We start from the raw sequence: 20,191 nt of genomic DNA on the forward strand, positions 1-20,191 counted from the left end.
GGGAAAGAGATTAATGAAAACAAAATGGTGCTTGTTAGAGGACAGGGGATGAGAGGGGCACTATATCCCATATTACAGATGGATATAAGGACAGCTTTTCTCTTCTTAAAAAAAAAAAAAAAAGGCCTATTATGAAAATCTTTAAGTTGGGGCAGGGGACTTTCTCTACAAGAGACGGAGTCATATGTAGACACATCAAAACAGTGTACTCATGTCCTACAGAAGGGCAGGAGAGTTTAAAAAAACTTCTCTGTAACATTCTGCTTCTACTTAATAGAAAGCAATGTATAGAACTGCAACAACTTATTTCCATAGTTTTAAAAACATATGCTTTCCTTCTCAGAAAACCACCTAAGCTGGTTGAGCTACTGCATCTTCCCAAAATTACATAAATGAAGTAGAAATGAGGTTAGAAAATGCACATGAAAGAATATTTATCATGTTTCATACAACTAAATTATTTTTGCACAATGTTCTTTTTCTCTCTCTCCAGCAAAGCAAAACTTCCCATGCCAAATTCTTCAATAAGCTCCTTAAGATTGTTCTCCAATGACAAGAACAAATGAGTGCTGTTAATGATTTTCAGATTTAAAGCAATAATTCTCATATAAAACAATTTTTTCCTTGAGATTTGCCAAACTATTTCTCTCCAGAAAAACTGTATCCTTAGTCTAAGAATTTTTCACTATATTGTCCAGGCTGACTAATTTTTACCTTGAATGCAAACCAACAGAAGAGACAATTTTTCAAGGGATGATGAGTTGAAAGCCAAGAAAACATTTTCTGCTTCTTATAATTTAATCCACATTGAAATATAAATAAATCTGGCAGTATCAAAATAAAGAGTTTTGTCAGCATACAAACCTCCATACCCTTTTTTAAGCTTCACAAAAAATGGTTGGTTCTGATCATAATTTTTAGGGGCAAAAACACCATTAGTTTGGATCATGTCTCTCATGTTAAGAAATAGATAATTAGCCTTCACCTTTTCTCTGTGCACTGTAGATAGATTCTTTTGGTTGATACATTTGTTCCAAAAGAACCTTTGCAGACATAATGGATAAAGGGTAGCATTATGCAAATTCTGTATATTTGAAGAGAGATAGTTAAATAGAAGCTACCAATATGAATAATGAGCATTATCTTCCAAATGTCTTTGGGACAGGTTCTCTCCTATCAAATGTACAGCATCTTGTAAATATTGACATTTTTGGCTTCTATCTGCACTGGGCCTAGTTTAATAGGACTGGTAAAAAATTCTGAAATAAAGAAAAGTTAAATTTAAAAACCACAATCCTAATTCATTTTAAATTAGAACAAAATATGAACAATGTAAATATTAACAGGATATAAACTATTGCAAGATCTTCATTCTTCAACACACTTCGGTATTGAAGATTAGGAATGAGAAAATGAACCAGCTGTCTATGACATAAATAAATCAAGCAGTCAAAAAGTTGTATGAAGTTGAAAATGCTTCACATTTTCTTAGGAAAGGCATGTATGTTTTGATAGATGGAATGAATACATTTAACCTCAAAGTTTGTGATAAAATGAAACTGTCACTACATTAAAAAGACAATTTTCATGCTGGAAATGAACTAAACTGAGTCACAATAACTTGTCTGACAAACGTTTCAATGTTTCACTTTTCCTTCCCAAGTCTACCAAATGTTTGTGCCAAATGTTCCACAATCATCTTACATTCTCAGATGCTTCTTCACAAACTGGTATAGGGATGAATAATTATATGAAGAATCCAATGTATAAAATTATGTAGATGCTAAAGTGTATGTTCTCTATTTTAACTTAAGTTTTTGCCATTTCCCACCCCCCCACTTTTGGCTTCTAATTCTTGAATAACCCTCAGAAACATGCATCTTGCTTCAACAGAGAATGTAAGAAGTGGAGGAGGAGAAATCCAGTAAAAAAAACCAAAAAACAAAAAACCCAGGTTTCTAGGGTGGTGGAGCAGTGCAGATAATGCAACACTGTGATCACTAGTAGACTAAGCCAGGAAATAAGATGGGGATCAGGTATGGAAGAAGGGGGAAAATGATGAATTTACTTCTGAACATGCCAAATTAAGAGTTACCAATACATATCTCATTCAATCAGTATTTGAGTATTTGAGTACCTAAAATGTTACCAGGCTGCAGGAATTACAAAGACAATTAGATGTACAGGTCTAGTCTAAGATTTGGGAGTCATCAGGCAATATACAGAAACAAACTGCAGGAGACTACTCCAAGTGAGCGTATAGAGGAAGAAAAGAAGTGGACTGAGACCTTCCTTTATAAGAACAGATTTAAGAGAAAGGCAGAGAAAGAGAAATCGATAAAACAAAAGCCAGAAACGTAGAAGGCAAATCAAGAGAGACTGGTGCTACAAGTGGAGAATTTCAATAAGCAGAAATAACTAGCATGAACCTCTCAAAAAATTACAGGTAATAGTGAGAAGGGAGATTCTGGGTCATGAGAATATATAAACTGAAAAAGAACTGAATTGAGGAGTCAATGGAGACCAAACTGAAGACACAGAAAAGATCATGGTTCTATTATTTTCTCCAAACCAACTTCGGCACCTCAATATTTGCCTCATTTGCTTTAACCCACAGGAACAATTACTCTGTTTTAGGTACCAGTGCTGGGAGAAAACAGGTATATTCTTTAATGGAGAACCTTTCCAGATTCCACTATTTCAATGATTTCCCACCCCGCCCCTGTATGTGCATGAGAGTACGCTTATGTGCACATGCACAGACAACATCAAATCTTGTACTGAAGTCTCCTCTGTGAATAAATATAAAACAAAGACCTCTGAACTAGACATCAGAGCACAGGGATTTATATTGTTATTTTCTCATTTTCAATAGGAAATAATCTTTTTCTAAAAAATACAAATTATGAAATTTGAGAAAAACATTTCAATGAGAAAAAAATGCAATCACAGAATCAGTAAGTTTTAGAATGAGAGTTTAACAGGTATAATTGGAAAGATGCTAGATCAGAACTTCCGATCTGTCATTAACTAGGTTTTAGGATTATGAGCCAGCTCTTTTACCTTTCTGGACTTCGGTTTTCTCAATTGTAATATAAGTGAAATTAGATACAAGAGACCACTGTGGTCCCAGCCAGCCTTAAGAAGAACATGATTCTGGTCCTATGTGTGCTATTTCTAGGTAAAGAAAACAAGGCTTTAAGAAGACAATTCAGTGACTTGAAAAGTTAGTATGGTAGAGCCATTTTGGAATTTATTGTTCCCAATTCTCAGTCTAATGTTCTTTATGCTATAAAAAGTTTATGTTTTTATGGAGTATGAAGATATTGATGACTTTTAAAAATCCTCTATTCTTCCTCTCCCCAAATTACATCTTTCAAGAATGGGCACAGCCAAGGTGACAAGTGGTAAAAAGTGGAGCACATGCAGAATGTCTTTCCTAATATCCAGCTTACAGCCTCTCTGATTGAGTCATGCTTATTATGGCCCTGAACTATTTATCAAAGAAACAGACAAATGGTATGTAGTGGCCACTATCTACACAATGCATAGGAGTATTCTGCCTTCAATACAAGGTGTACAACATTCCCCATTCCCACTGGAATTCTAGAATGTCCCACAATGGTCTAATAAGTTCAAGTCTTCTCTGACAAACTAAGGCTGATGCCGTAGAGCAGCTGAATGACAGTGTTATCTACTGTCTTTGTCCCTACTTTGTGTTCCGGTCACTGGTATTGTAAAGACTTCAAAGTTTACACTGTAGAGTCTCCTAAACTAGTAACAGGTTTTTCCATTATTTTCAAAAATAGTTATGGTGAAATCCAGTATAAGTAGTTACATAAAAGACAAAGTGGAGATAGGGGAGCAAAGGGGATACTGGGACAAAGCAAATGTTATCATTTGATTACTCTCTACATGGGATCAAACCAATTTATTTTAATGCATATACTAGGTGTATATAATATAAAGTATTTTCTGTATTTAGATTTACATATACATTTAAAACAGTATAGTTTCAGTCTTTTTTATTCAAATACCTAATAAGGCATTACTATTCATATTTTGTTGAACATAAGCTTTTAATGTTATTAGGTTCAATACTTCTTGGAATTCATCAACACTGTAAAATATACAGTAAAGAGATACATTCTTAGGCAAATAATATGTCAAATACAGATTTGTCTGTCTCAGCACTGAGCTAAAATTCCACAGCTAAACGGCTAATTTCTTCCAGAAAAACAGTAACACCAATATTCATTGAGACTGCTTTTCATAATTCACTGTAAAATATCTGCCAACAACATAAAGCGAGAACTCACGATGTTGAAAATAAATTCATTAAATCTTTTGATCAATTTCTTTAGTTAATGTTAAATATTTTTACAGCATTAAACTTCACTGCAAACTACTGGTTCGTTCTTTAAAAGCATTACTAAAATAGGTAAAACATATTGCTTTACCATATGGTCCATCTTTAAGAAGAAATGAAAATACACTCCAGGTAATAAGCTAACATATTCCTCTAGTCTATTTTTTCAACTTAACAATCCTTTAATTTCTTGAAAGGATACACAAACTTTTAAAATATATTGAATTTTATATAAACTACTGATTAAGGCAGAGCAACAACCAGGCATAATGAACACACATGATGTAACTCACCTAAATAGGGAATGCAAGGTGTCATCTTTAAGCTACTTATATAGTCTCTGAGTCTTTTGTAGTTATCTTCTTTACTCATTACATATTCTAATTTTTCAAAGGTAGTTTTGTCTTTTCGACTTAATAACTAAAAAACAAACAGAAAAGCCTAAGTTATTTCCGAATCCAATTTTATTATAGCAAAGACTTGAAGTTATCATTATTATAAATTTGAATTTTAATTTCAAAGTTATATCTTCTTTAATTATATTTTGGTAGTATATAAATAAAACAAAATCAAACATGTCTATTAATATAATAAACCCAAATTCATTATTTTTAAAATACAATATACTTTGAATGTACATAAATTAATTAACTTACTAAGTAGTAAATTATAATACATTATTTCTTATCTTTACTATTTTAAATGGCTAAACAATTTTTATTAATCATTTTCCTAAATTAAAATAATTATGGGGCTTCCCTGGTGGCGCAGTGGTTGAGCGTCTGCCTGCTGATGCAGGGGACACGGGTTCGTGCCCCGGGCAGGGAAGATCCCACATGCTGCAGAGCGGCTAAGCCCATGAGCCATGGCTGCTGAGCCTGTGCGTCCGGAGCCTGTGCTCCGCAACAGGAGAGGCCGCAACAGTGAGAGGCCCGCGTACCGCAAAAAAATAAAAAAATAAAATAAAATAAAAATTATGTATTCATATTCAGCTCAAATGCCCAAATATTTTCATGCATTGTCCCCTGCCTCTTCAAAGATAAAGATAATTCTTACATAATCATTAAGAAATAAATACTGCATTTCATAATTTAAGTAATAATTTTCCTTGATAAATCTAATCATGGCTAGTCCTACCAGTAACTATAAAACTATGATTTAGGGCTTCCCTGGTGGCACGGTGGTTAAGATCCGCCTGCCAATGCAGGGGACATGGGTTCGAGCCCTGGTCTGGGAAGATCCCACATGCCGCGGAGCAACCAAGCCCGTGAGCCACAACTACTGAGCCTGTGTGCCACAACTACTGAGCCCATGTGCCACAACTACTGAGCCTGTGCTCTAGAGCCCGTGCTCTGCAACAAGAGAAGCCACCACAATGAGAAGCCCGTGCACTGCAATGAAGAGTAGCCCTCGCTCTCCGCAACTAGAGAAGGCCCATGCACAGCAATGAAGACCCAAGGCAGCCAAAAATAAATAAATAAAATAAATAAATTTTAAAAAGAAAAACAACTATGATTTACATGTTTGGATTTTTGACATTTTTTTCTTTGATCCCTTTGATCAGTGCTATATTGCATACAGTTGATCAATCAACAGCAGCTGTTTTAGGAGGCTTGAGGCGTAGATTTGTAGTGGGTGCCCTTTGAGAAAAAATGGAGCTATCAAGGGGAATAAAAGAACAAGCAGGGTCAGTCACCCAAAAAGTATTAACTAAAAGAAAATATATATTTTTAAGTATTCCAAAGACTCTGGAAAAGTTTTTTTCTCTTTAAATATGTGAAGTTACTATTTCATTATGATGTAATCAGATTTCACTTTGTATCATAAAATATTTATGATAAAATATTTAGGCAAAACACTTCCACCAATAAAATTCTAATTCTCCTATGAGTTTAACAGAAAAGTCAGAGGATTGATTTAAAGATGAGGTGACTGAGATTCAAAGGAGAAGCAGAACATATAAACACTCATCAGTCATCCACTCAAAAGACTAGGTCCTGTTTTTCAGGGTCCTGTTTCTCAGTCTGGTCCTGGAGACAGAAAACACCTGCTCTTTCTAGTATTACAGGTAGTACAGCTGGAATTGATGTTGGAATCTATTTTTCACAGGCTCCAAGAGGCAGATTACCATTGGATAATCTTTATCAAGAAAATGTCTGACCAATATCCCTCTCTCTTTAAAACACAAGAGTTCAAGAGTTCTTTGCTTGAATGTTTTAGATAGATTTTCCAGGGTCTGAAACACTGGTTTCACAACTTTCTGTGGCCCAGCTTCAACACACTTGATCGGCATTTTCAAGATTAGGTGCAACTCTCTGCTTGAGTGACCTGTAAATCCAAACATCCTTTTCTCTCCCACATAACAAAATATTTAAATATGCAAAATATACTGACATGACATAGCAGGGATAAAAAGAAACTTATTCTTTTTTTCCAAAGTCAATTATTCTAAAACTCTGGTACAGTATCAGGAGAAACAAATTACTTGGAAATCATAACTGATTTTGACACATCTGAAACACAAAACTAAAGAAGCACACAGTCTAATATGTATAAAAATAACTTATATTTTGGAATTTTCACAACAAATCAATAACTAGATTGAAAGGATTCAATCTGGGGTGGCATAGCAGAGACTTGTTTTCAGAAGACTATTTTAAAAGGCTGTGGTAAAATATACATAATATTTACCACTTTAAACATTTTGAAGTGTATAGTTTAGTAGCATTATCGGCCAGTCACCGCAACCACCCAAGGCCAGAACTCTTTTCATCTTCCCGAACTGGAACTCCACACCCATTAAACAGAAACTCCTCATTGCTTGCTCCTCCCAGGCCCTGGTAACCAACCACCTTCTACTTTCTGTCTCGACCAATTTGACTACTCTTGGTACCTCATATATATGGAATCATTCAGTATTTGTCCTATTGTGTCTAGCTCATTTCATTTAGCATAATATCATCAAGATTTATCCATGGTGCAGCATGTGTCAGAATTTCATTCCTTTTTAAGGCTGAATAATATTTCATGGTATGTTTATACCACATTTTGTACATCCATTTACCTGTTGGTGGACATCTGGATTGTTCTTATCTTTTGGTTATTGTTAATCGTGCTGCTTTGAACACTGGTGTAAAAATATCTGTTTGAATCCCCACTTTCAATTCTTTTGGGTATACACCCAGAAGTGGAATTGATGGATAAATGGTAACTCTATGTAATTCTAATTTTTTAAGGATAAATCCTATTATTTCTAATCATTTTTTTCTGACTGTGCTGGCTAAGATCTCTATGTTGAATAGAAATGGTGAAAATGGGCATCCTTTTCCTTGATGTTAAAGCGAACGTTGCTAATATTTCCCCCACTTAGGATTTTTTCTGGTACATTCCCTTTGTCGGTTTTAAAGAAAACCCCAAACACTCTCAATTCTTCATTTATGTGATCTTCATTATCTTCTAACTTGACCCGATACCCTAACCCTCCCAATCCTTTCCAACTGTACCCTCTAGGACTCAGGGTCCGTTCTCTGCAAAAGCCCCATCTTTGACCTTTTCTGGAAGCATTCTCTTTCTTTTCTTACAAACGTTGTAACATCAGTCTGGAGTTCAGTTAGGTGCCGTTCCTCCTCCTTTCTCTTCACAATTCCTTCCAGCTTACTGTCACACTGTCCTCCCCCAAATCTTCCAGCTTCTAATTAAGTTCAAGCACTAGATCAGTGCTGTCCAATCAAAATTTGTGTGATGATGGAAATGTTCTACGTCTGTGCTGTCCATACAATAGCCACTAGCCACATGTGACTACTGAGCATTTGTAACATGGCTAGTAAGACTAAGGAACTGAACTTTAAATTTTATTTAATCCTAAGGATTTAAATTTAATAGCCACATGTGGCTAGTGGCTATAGTACTGGACAAAAGAACACTAGATTACAACACTTATATTACTGTCATTAATAGAGCTACAAGTCATTTTCCCATCATTAAGATTTTAGTAGTTGGAAAAGAAGAGTCTATGAACCAATATTATTCTTATATCCTGATGATTGCAGTCTTTGTACAGACGACACTCCCAATACCCTGGTTTCTAAGTTTCTTCACTCCTCTTTGAATCATCTCATCTTCCACCACTCAGCCTCCACTCCCTAGGACATCCTGAACCCAATAAATATTTGAGGGCACCAGGATTTCCACTAGTTACCATACTACCTTTTCATTGTTCATTATCTCTTTCCTTTTACTTGGGTTAAACTCCTCATTTATCACTAAAACAACTTTTATTTTTGCCTACTTTATCTCTTATACTATCCTTGACCCCTCTGTGGTACAAACAAGCCTAAAAAAATTCCATCTCTGCTTAAATACAATTATCCGCACTTCTCCAGGTTAATGCTGAACACCTGAACCTGGCTGGAGAATACATAACTTTGCTGACTGGTTTCACTATAAGTTCACGACCAAATATCTCAAGTGGACCTTCATTAAGACCTACCAAACCTACAATGTTTCCCTAGTTAATTCACTCTCACACTCTCCTAGATGACTTTCATCCTTTCTTCCTCCTTCAAACCAAGACCTCCCCCACTCTCAACTAATGACCTTGCTTCTTATGTCTTATGAAATAAAGCATCAGAAGAACTTCTGCAGAATCCCACCACCAAATCTACCAACATACCTGTGTCTGTAACCAAATGCATCCCCTTTTCTCCTGTTAAAATGGATAAACTGTTCCTGCCCCACTAGAGAACTGGATTTCTCTACAGGACCTCACCCCAGTCCTCTACAGCAAAATTCCTCAAATGCATTCTCTGTACTTACTGTCCCATTTTTTTCTCCACCATTCTCTCAAATCCAATCAGTCTTTCACCCCACTACTGTACTGAAGCCACCTCTGCCAAGGACACCAATCCTTTCCAATCCTTTCCAACTGCCAGATCCAATGGTCATCTCAAAGTTCTCATTTGACACAGGTGAGCACTTTCTTGAAACACTTTCTTTACCTGACTGTGGAAAACTTCTACCCATGCTATTTCCTTTGTTGATTACAATCTCACGTTTTAAATACTATCTTTATGCTGAGGATCACAAAAATGTATCTCTAGCTCTAACTGCTCTGTTAAACTTGTATACCTAACTCTGACCTTATGGTTCCACATGAATATTTTATCAGCCAACTCAAAATTGATATGTATAAGATAGAACCCCCACAACACTCCTTCTCTATACCTCCCTGAATATCAGTAAATTGCATCTCCATTCTCTGATTCGATGCCACCTCTCTGAATTCAGCTCCTGTCATCAACTACTTCTTAGCTTGTTTCACTCTGCCAACACTGACCATCCTGCTACTCTGTGAACACTGTCAGGCCCTTTGCACTGGCTATTTGTTTGGAATTCTCTTCTCTCAGATATGCACATGAATGTTTTTCTCAATTACTCTAGGTCTCTACCCAAATGTCACTTATCAGAGACTCTTACCACACATCACAGAAAGGAAAGCACAGAAGTATTTTATATCTCACTTACTCTGCTTTACTTTTCTACAGCGCATTTATCACTATTTATGATATATCATTTATTTATTTACAGCTTATCTTTCCCCAGCAGAATGTTAGCTGTACAAGAATGGGACTTTGTCTATATCATTCACTATGCATGTCAAGCAATTAGACAGTGCCTGGCACAAAGTGGAATATTTTAAAGTTTAATATAAACACCAAAAATTTTATTCAGATTAATTATAGAGCTGTTACTAAATTTAAACAAAATTATTCTCCATGCAATACATGAGGGAGACAACGAAAATAACTTCAAGGAAAATAAAAATTAACTTGAGGGAAATGTATCTCATTTCTAAACCACAATATAAACCAGAGTATAATTCTTTTCCCTAAAACTTCAAAGATGGAATTCACAACTGTATATTTATAATCATTTCCATTCCCTCATTAAGTTCAAATTTTAACAAATAAGTTCATCATTAAAAATAATTTTTAGAGTAGGAAAACCGTTCACTCAGGTGTTTCTAAAATACAAATAAAATATAAAGAGGACCATAAACTCTTCCAAACTAATGTTTTTCCAGTATAGAAATCTACCCTGATTTTCATGAGAAACATCTGTCTCTTCAGATGCTATGAAAAGTGAAAACAGCACTAGGCTAATTAAAAACAAAGTTATATTTTATCAAGTAAAAAAGTGTTTTAAAGTCAGTCAAGTCTTTATTACAGGACAGTAAGAACACACTAACCCTCTGTACAAAATGTAGTAAACAAAATCATTCCTCTTTTACATTAAAGAACAGTATTAAATATGAACAGATTTAACTGAATCTAAAATTTCAGTTATATAAAATCTAAATGAAAAATATCTAGAAACTTTGAGGCCAGTATCTGGTTAATCGACTGTAAAAGTACACAAATTTGCACAAGTAAAAATTCACACCCTGACCTTGCTAAAGTAATAGAACCAAATATGATTAGCATAATACCGCAATGTGCAGAAACACTGCTTACTTTCATGTTAACTATCAGATTTTCCATTATTCCTAAGGAAACAACCTGAGAGCTTACTGACTAAAAAATAATGGAAATCTGAATCAGTAAATTTTTTTTGAAAATTACAATTTGTATCTTCCTCAAATTTTCCAAAAGCATAATCTTTACATGATTAACACAATTTTTTTTTTTGCACTTACACTTTCCCATCAGTAAGCTTGAAATGCTATGTTGTCAAAGAAGTTTAAAGAGGTTCTAGAAAAATGAGTTCCTAAAGAGCAGAAACCAAGCACCAAGTTGTTAATTTACCCAAAAAATACCTAACAAGCCTAGTGAAATACTTATTTGAGAGAGAAAAAAATACATAGGTTTCAAAGAACAGTACAAAGTACTTCAAAAATCCTTATCTATTATCATAATATTAACCTTACTAAGAACTATAAAAGGAACTAACACATCTTTACTTCCAACAGGAAGTCTAACCTTTCATTAACTAAGGAAAATTACTCACCGCCCATGTTTTAGTCAACCTGAAAATTGGGGCACTCTGTAAGCCAGAAACCACTGCCATAAGTGCATGAAGGTTATTCAGCTCGTACAGTTTCTGGAAGATTTAAGAAAAGCAGGGAGGAGAGATGAAAAATAAACAGCATGAATACAAGACAACATTAACAACAAGTATAATCTAGGCAACTGGTAGTGTTCTAGTACTTATTACCCTCATTGTTGAGATTTGTCTTTGGGGTATCCACTATATTTACAGTAAGCTGATTTCGGCCCACAATAGAACTTCCACATTCTAACTTGGCACTGCCCCCAAGCTCTGGGAACAAATCTACCTCTAGTTGTGTAATACATTAAGAAAACCAAAATTATGGCTCAGTATCAAGGTTACCTGGTATAACCATGCATCCTCATTTCTAGTAAGCAGTTTCCTTCCTTATACTGAAATATTACTAGCCTCTGCCTTATGATCCGAGTATAAAGGAAGGGTCCGTGCCCAGGATCCTGATCTGGTGTCCTACTCAGGATCCCCATTATTCCAGGGCTAGGGTTCAAACCTGCTTTCCATAGCCCTCCTCAATTTCCTGCTTCCTCCTGGTTGAATCTTCAAATCCTTTGTTCCTTTTGTTCATGTTGGGATATCCACCTGCTTCCCAATACCAGACCCTGCTTTTTACAGCCTCCGTGCAGAAGGCTCCCAGCTAATGCTAGGTTCCAACCGTTTACCAAGAGATCTACTATTTTTGTCAAATTATTGCTAATTGCCCAGGTTTATTCAAACTATCAGACGCTTACATCTCAATGGTCTTATCATTTAAAAACTGTCCTCACCATGAAGTGACTCCAAGGCAAAAATGGCCTGTTTTGAATATGAAAACCAAGGCAAAGTGAAGGGTTCTATTCCTCTGAAGAACCCTAACTAATACCACCTTAACTCAGGTCTCAAAGAATCCCCATGAAATTTCAAGAAATATGAACTCAAGTAAAAGAAAAAAAGGAAAAGGAAAAGGATAAACACAAGGAAACAATAATTCACAAATGGAGAACATCAGGTATTGGCCTCAAATAAAATGAAGATTGAAAATGAAGGCATTATCTAGAAAGCAACATAAAAGCCAAAGGGTCTTTTAAAAAATGTGAAATAAAAGGTAAAGAGACATCAAAGGAAGAGCAAAAAAGGCCAACCTTTATCTCAATGGAGCTTCAGAAGGACACGATAAAAAAACAATGGGGTAGAAACATATGAGAGATAATGGTGGATTATTTTCTCAAATTACCGGAAGACACTAATTCCCAGAGCTAGTAAGTTCAAGAAATCCCAAGTAAATTAAAAAAAAAAAAACAATTGTAAGTCTGCAATAGCATTTTTCAAAAACAAGGGTGACATAACAATGCTTCCAGACAAAATAAAGAGAACTTTAAAAAAAAGATTTAAGGGCTTCCCTGGTGGCACAGTGGTTGAGAATCTGCCTGCCAATGCAGGGGACACAGGTTCGAGCCCTGGTCTGGGAAGATCCCACATGCTGCGGAGCAACTAGGCCCGTGAGCCACAACTACTGAGCCTGCGCGTCTGGAGCCTGTGCTCCGCAACAAGAGAGGCCGCGACAGTGAGAGGCCTGCGCACTGCGATTAAGAGTGGCCCCTGCTTGCCGCAAATGGAGAAAGCCCTCGCACGGAAATGAAGACCCAACACGGCCATAAATAAATAAATATACATATTAAAAAAAAAAAGATTTAAAAAATGGTGCCAACAGGATTATTCATATGGGAAAATATGAACTGGAATCCATAATTCATACATATTATATCTAAAATTTCAGGTGACTTAAATATCAAAATCAAAGCTGTAGAACTTTTAAAGAATAATATAAGAGAAAATCTTTGATATTCTCAGAGGTGAGAGTAAGATATTTAAGCGAGATATTCTTAAATCAGAAAGTGAAAGTTACAGATTAATACATTTGACTATTAAAATTAAGAGCATCTATATCAAAAGATAACATGAAAAGAGTTATAAGACAAGTCACAAATAGGAAGATGTATGCAAAGAATATAGCAAAGAACTTTAGCATCTGGAATTATATTTTAAAAACTGCTATAAAAATCAAAGACCAATACTATAATAGAAAATTGTTCAAAGATCTTGAACAGACATTTCAGGAGAGAAAACCTAAACAGCCAACACACAAAAAATGTTATTTTTCATCAGATTAAATGGAAGTTATTGGTGTAATTGTCATTTCTTTGAAGATAAATTTGTCTTTTCTCTCTATATTTCTAGGGCTTTAACCTGCAGTTGAGCACCAAGAGACTCACACATGAATTCTTTATAAGCAGTGGTACTTATAACAGCAAAAATCTAGAAACTCCTGCCCGAGTTTCTAGGCTGTCTGCCCTACAGATTTCAGATTTGCCAGTTTCCCCCCACCTAATCACACGAGATAATTCCTTAAACCTTTTTATACATTATATACATATATATATGTGTGTGTGTATTTTTTTTTTTTTCTGTCTCTACAGAACCCTAACTGAAACAACCTACTAAAAGAAGAGAAAGACCTGCCAGTTTTATAACAAACTGAATACAGAAGGCGACTCTGACTAGAGGGGTTTTAAGAGACAGAAATGAGACCAAAAAATTATGAATTTAGGGCTTGAGATGAAAGTAAACACCATCAAAAATAACTCAAAGTCTAAGAGTCTGAATTGGAATTAAATGATTATTTGATGAGGATAATGGCAGGTTTGATGGACAAAATTTGGTGGTTTTGAGTGGAACATACAACAAGTACATAAAAAAAAACGAACAAAAATACCAGAAAACAATAATGCAAATTCAGGATCTATGGAGAAAAGTCATGGACTTCTATTAGCTAAAACCCAATATTTATCTAACATATCACAAAGAATGTTTTTAAAAATTTTATGACATTTCTGCAAAATATCAAATTTTCAGAAGGCTAGCTCTGCCACCTAGTGCCATAGAATGTTAGAATACAATTGTTCCCAGGTGCTCAAGGGAAATATGGAAGAGTTATGACTTACAATAATTACATTTTTACAATAATTTACAATTGTAAAAATGATATCCTCATTTTATTCCATCTTTGCTCACAGGTGAGATAAATTATGCATTTATTGTAAGAATAATGAGGGATGTGGTTACAATTATACCTCTTTTTAGTTAACATAAATTTGGAGTTGTTACAAATTTTAATAAAACCTTGAATGTCCTATTCCATCCTCCTCTCTACATTTTGACTATCCTTGAAATCCATGTTTTATTTCTCTTGCTGCATCTATTATCTATGCTGCTCAATTAAGATATTTGGTTAACATCCTCATTTATACTATTAAAAAAAAATAAAGTCTTATCATTCTCCATATGGTTGGCAGAGTGATCTATTTCAAAGGCAAATAATTGATACGTATTTTCCTACTTAATCCTATAAGGCTTTTTCAATCACCTGCAGAATAGACCAGTATTTTATAAATATTAAACTTCATCATAATCTGACCTCTGCCCAGTCAAATATTATGTAATTCAGCTTCTCTGAGAGAGGGAGGAAAAGTATAAAAGAAAGGGGAGGAAGACAGGAGGAATAAAAGAAAAGGCAAAGGAAACAGGCATTCAATTTAAAAAACGGACTTATATTAGTCAGTAGGCCGTATTTTCTAGGGTCGATAAAAAGTGAACATAGTGTCACAGGCAAACATTTACTTACAAGCATTGCTAAATGATTAAACTCAAAAATAGAAACACAAGTTTGTCTTACCTTAGCAGTTTTAATATAGTGGCTCAAAACTTCTGCTCTAATTTTTAATGTTTGAGCATGAAGAATCTCTCTAACAACCCAAAAGCTTACCTGCAAATAAAAATTAAAAATAGTTGAATAGCAAGATTCTTTTCTTACTAGGATCAAATTAATGACAAGAGCTATTTGAGAAATAGATAGCTGTTTAAAAACAATACTTTCTCTTTCCCTTGATTCACCACCAGGACATAAACAATCTTCAAATGCTGCATACACTTCATATATACACAGACAGATACAGAAATGTATATAAGTGTATACACACACATAAAAACATCACTACAATTTTTAATTTATAAAAGCTAATACAAATTTTGGAGGAAAAGAGAATGCAATAAAACCAGAGTGATGCAACATGAACACTATAAAAGTGTTTTCTGCTGTATTTTGAAACACTTTGGCAGAATTAGATAAGCTCTAAGATCAGACACTGTAAAACATGCTATAGTATGTTTTACTGTGGCTGTGTAATCCCATGTTGCCATTTTATTTACATTGAGTAGAATCATAAGTGTAAAGAATCTCAAGTACAGTTTTTCTGGTGTGAATAAAATGAAATAAAATATAAAATATCAAAAAGAAAAATATATCTAAGTCACTCTAAAATTAAGATTGTATTTTTTAAATTATGTAATGTTTTCTAATTCAATGAAACCATTTTCAAGATTTCTTTTAAAAAACATTAAAAATCATTCATCAGAAGGCAGACTAGATCTGTAACATTACTAAAATGCTCTACTCTGGTGAAAATAGTGGGCTTATCATATGATATAAAGTAATATGTATGTAACATATTCATGTACTATGAAAGCAAAATCAAAGCACTGATCAGTTGGTTCAAAATTATACAAACCTAAAAATAGGATGCAGTTAGAAATCTTAGTGCAAAGGATAAAGCCACTGCCTGATATTTTGTCACCTTTTCTTAGTGAAAAATATTTTAGATTTTACTTGCAACTTTCATCTCTAAACAAATGTGTAAATGTAAAATGTATATATTTTACCAAGCCATCTTTATATTTGTTACTATACTTGAGCTACTAATGGCAATAATTATCCCTGATTCTAATAAAGTTTACTTCTACAGTATATCTAAAGTTATACTTTAGATATTTTAACAACCTTAGCAAATATTAATTATGATTCAATCTAAACTGCATGATCATTGATTTAATTAAATTTTATGTCAAATTTTAAGACAAATACTACGGTAATTTAAAAAAAAGAATCTAAAAAAGAGTGGATATATGTACTTGTGTAACAGATTCACTTTGCTGTACACCTGAAACTAACACAACATTGTAAATCAGCTATACTTCAATACAATTTTTTCTAATTAAAAAAATAAAAGTAAAAATAAAATTAAAAACATGGCCACAAATTCTTTGTCACTCCTCACATTGAAAGTTGGGGTGTATGTCACCTCCCATTGAACCTAGACAAGCTCATGACTGCTTCAAGAAACAGAAAATTAACACAACTGATGCTGGCTTCCAGGAAATGGTCATAAAAGAACGTGCAGCCCCTGTCTTGATTGCTGGAACATTCTCTCTGGGACTCCTAAACTACCATGTAAGAAGTCCAACTACCCTGAGAGCACCATGTCAGAAAGGCTAAGTGTAGGTGCTCCCCAGTTGAAAGTCCCAGCTAAAGCCAACCACACCTGAGAACACTGCCCCAGAATGATCAACACTGAGGCATAGATTAATGAAATTACTGGACTTAGAGGGAAAAAATCTTTAGGCCGAGACAAAAAGAGAAAGTGATTTTTAGGGAAAAGAAAATTTAATTATCATCAGACTTTTCAATAGCAACACTTTGCCAGAAAAAAAAATGGAGTACTATATCAAATATTATCAAGAAAGAAAATTTCATACAAAGGACAGGCAAACTTGTCAACATGTAAAAAACTCAAGAATTATTGTTCCGATGAACTCTTGGCAAGTAATTTCCTGGAGAACGAGCTTCAGACAGTCAAATGACTAGATTACTCTACCCTGCAAGCATTTCATTCACATTCGAAGGAGAAATCAAAAGCTTTACAGACAAGCAAAAGCTAAGAGAATTCAGCACCACCAAAGCAGCTCTACAACAAATGCTAAGGGAACTTCTCTAAGTGGGAAACACAAGAGAAGAAAAGGAGCTACAAAAACAAACCCAAAACAATTAAGAAAATGGTCATAGGAACATACACGTCGATAATTACCGTAAACGTGAATGGATTAAATGCTCCAACCAAAAGACACAGGCTCGCTGAATGGATACAAAAACAAGACCCATATATATGCTGTCTACAAGAGACCCACTTCAGACCTAGGGACACATACAGACTGAAAGTGAAGGGATGGAAAAAGCTATTCCATGCAAATGGAAATCAAAAGAAAGCTGGAGTAGCTATACTCATACCACATAAACTAGACTTTAAAATAAAGAATGTTACAAGAGACAAGGAAGGACAGTACATAATGATCAAGGGATCAATCCAAGAAGAAGATATAACAATTATAAATATACATGCACCCAACATAGGAGCACCTCAATACATAAGGCAACTGCTAACAGCTATAAAAGAGGAAATCGACAGTAACAGAATAATAGTGGGGGACTTTAACACTTCACTTACACCAATGGACAGATCATCCAAAATGAAAATAAATAAGGAAACACAAGCTTTAAATGACACAACACACCAGATAGATTTAATTGATATTTATAGGACATTCCATCCAAAAACAGCAGATTACACTTTCTTCTCAAGTGCGCATGGAACATTCTCCAGGATAGATTATATCTTGGGTCACAAATCAAGCCTCAGTAAATTTCAGAAAATTGAAATCATATCAAGCATCTTTTCTGGCCACAACGTTATGAGATTAGAAATGAATTACAGGGAAAAAAACATAAAAAACAGAAATACATGGAGGTTAAAAAATACGTTACTAAATAACCAAGAGATCACTGAAGAAATAAAAGAGGAAATCAAAAAAAACCTAGAGACAAATGACAATGAAAACACGATGATCCAAAACCTATGGGATGCAGCAAAAACAGTTCTAAGAGGGAAGTTTATAGCTATACAAGCCTACCTCAAGAAACAAGAAAAATCTCAAATAAACAATCTAACCTTACACCTAAAGGAACTAGAGACAGAAGAACAAACAAAACCCAAAGTTAGCAGAAGGAAAGAAATCATAAAGATCAGAGCAGAAACAAATGAAATAGTAACAAAGAAAACAAGAGCAAAGATCAATAAAACTAAAAGCTGGTTCTTTGAGAAGATAAACAAAACTGATAAACTATTAGCCAGACTCATCAAGAAAAAGAGGGACAGGACTCAGATCAATAAAATTAGAAATGAAAAAGGAAAAGTTACAACAGACACCGCAGAAATACAAAGCATCCTAAGAGACTACTACAAGCAACTCTATGCCAACAAAATGGACAACCTGGAAGAAATGGACAAAATCTTAGAAAGGTAAAACCTTCCAACACTGAACCAGGAAGAAATAGAAAATATGGACAGACCAATCACAAGCACTGAAATTGAAACTGGAATTAAAAATCTTCCAACAAACAAAAGTCCAGGACCAGATGGCTTCACAGGTGAATTCTATCAAACATTTAGAGAAGAGCTAACACCCATCCTTCTCAAACTCTTCCAAAATATTGCAGAGGAAGGAACACTCCCAAACTCATTCTATGAGGCCACCATCATCCTGATACCAAAACCAGACAAAGATACTACAAAAAAAGAAAATTACAGACTAATATCACCGATGAATATAGAGGCAAAAATCCTCAACAAAATACTAGCAAACAGAATCCAACAACACATTAAAAAGATCATACACCATGATCAAGTGGGATTTATCCCAGGGATGCAAGAATTCTTCAATATATGCAAATCAATCAATGTGATACACCATATTAACAAATTGAAGAAATAAAAACCATACGATCATCTTAACAGATGCAGAAAACAGATGCACAAAATTCAACACCCATTTATGATAAAAATGCTCCAGAAGGTGGGCAGAGAGGGAACCTTCCTCAGCATAATAAAGGCCGTGTATGACAAACCCACAGCAAACATCATTCTCAATGGTGAAAAACTGAAAGCATTTCCTCTAAGATCAGGAACGAGACAAGGATATCCACTCTCACCACTATTATTCAGCATAGTTTTGGAAGTCCTAGCTGTGGCAATCAGAGAAGGAAAAGAAATAAAAGGAATACAAATTGGAAAAGAAGAAGAAAGGCTGTCACTGTTTGCAGATGACATGATACTATACATAGATAATCCTATAAATGCCACCAGAATACTACTAGAGCTAATCAATGAATTTGATAAAGTTGCACGATACAAAATTAATGCACAGAAATCTCTTGCATTCCTATACACTAATGATGAAAAATCTGAAAGAGAAATTAAGGAAACACTCCCATTTACCACTGCAACAAAAAGAATAAAACATCTAGGAATAAACCTACCTAGGGAGACAAAAGACCTGTATGCAGAAAACTATAAGACACTGATGAAAGAAATTAAAGATGATACCAACAGATGGAGAGATACACCATGTTCTTGGATTGGAAGAATCAATATTGTGAAAATGACTATACTACCCAAAGCAATCTAGAGATTCAATACAATCCCTATCAAATTACCAATGGATTTTTTACAGAACTAGAAGAAGAAATCTTAAAATTTGTATGGAGACACAGAAGACCCCGAATAGCCAATGCAGTCTTGAGGTAAAAAAATGGAGCTGGAGGAGTCAGACTCCCTGACTTCCGACTATACTACAAAGATACAGTAATCAAGACAATATGGTACTGGCACAAAAACAGAAACATAGATCAATGGAACAAGATAGAAAGCCCAGAGATAAACCCACACACCTATGGTCAACTAATCCATGACAAAGGAGGCAAGGATACAAAATGGAGAAAAGACAGTCTCTTCAATAAATGGTGCTGGGAAAACTGGACAGGTACATGTAAAAGTA

At 34.7% G+C, this 20,191-nt stretch overlaps 1 protein-coding gene across 2 annotated transcripts in view; it reads right to left on the reverse strand.

Moving 5' to 3' along the window:
• Positions 1-20,191, reverse strand: part of RALGPS2 (Ral GEF with PH domain and SH3 binding motif 2) — a 155,432-nt gene that overhangs the window by 67,602 nt on the left and 67,639 nt on the right. For both annotated transcript variants that reach the window (XM_007448529.1, XM_007448528.1), the window contains 3 exons: positions 15,144-15,233; positions 11,375-11,467; positions 4,663-4,789 (listed from right to left, as the gene is read on the reverse strand). In XM_007448529.1, the coding sequence (XP_007448591.1) occupies positions 4,663-4,789; positions 11,375-11,467; positions 15,144-15,233 (310 nt within the window). The remainder of the gene's footprint in view (positions 1-4,662; positions 4,790-11,374; positions 11,468-15,143; positions 15,234-20,191) is intronic.

The sequence above is a fragment of the Lipotes vexillifer genome, unplaced genomic scaffold, assembly GCF_000442215.2.
Source record: "Lipotes vexillifer unplaced genomic scaffold, Lipotes_vexillifer_v1.1 scaffold76, whole genome shotgun sequence".
Taxonomy (NCBI): domain Eukaryota; kingdom Metazoa; phylum Chordata; class Mammalia; order Artiodactyla; family Lipotidae; genus Lipotes; species Lipotes vexillifer.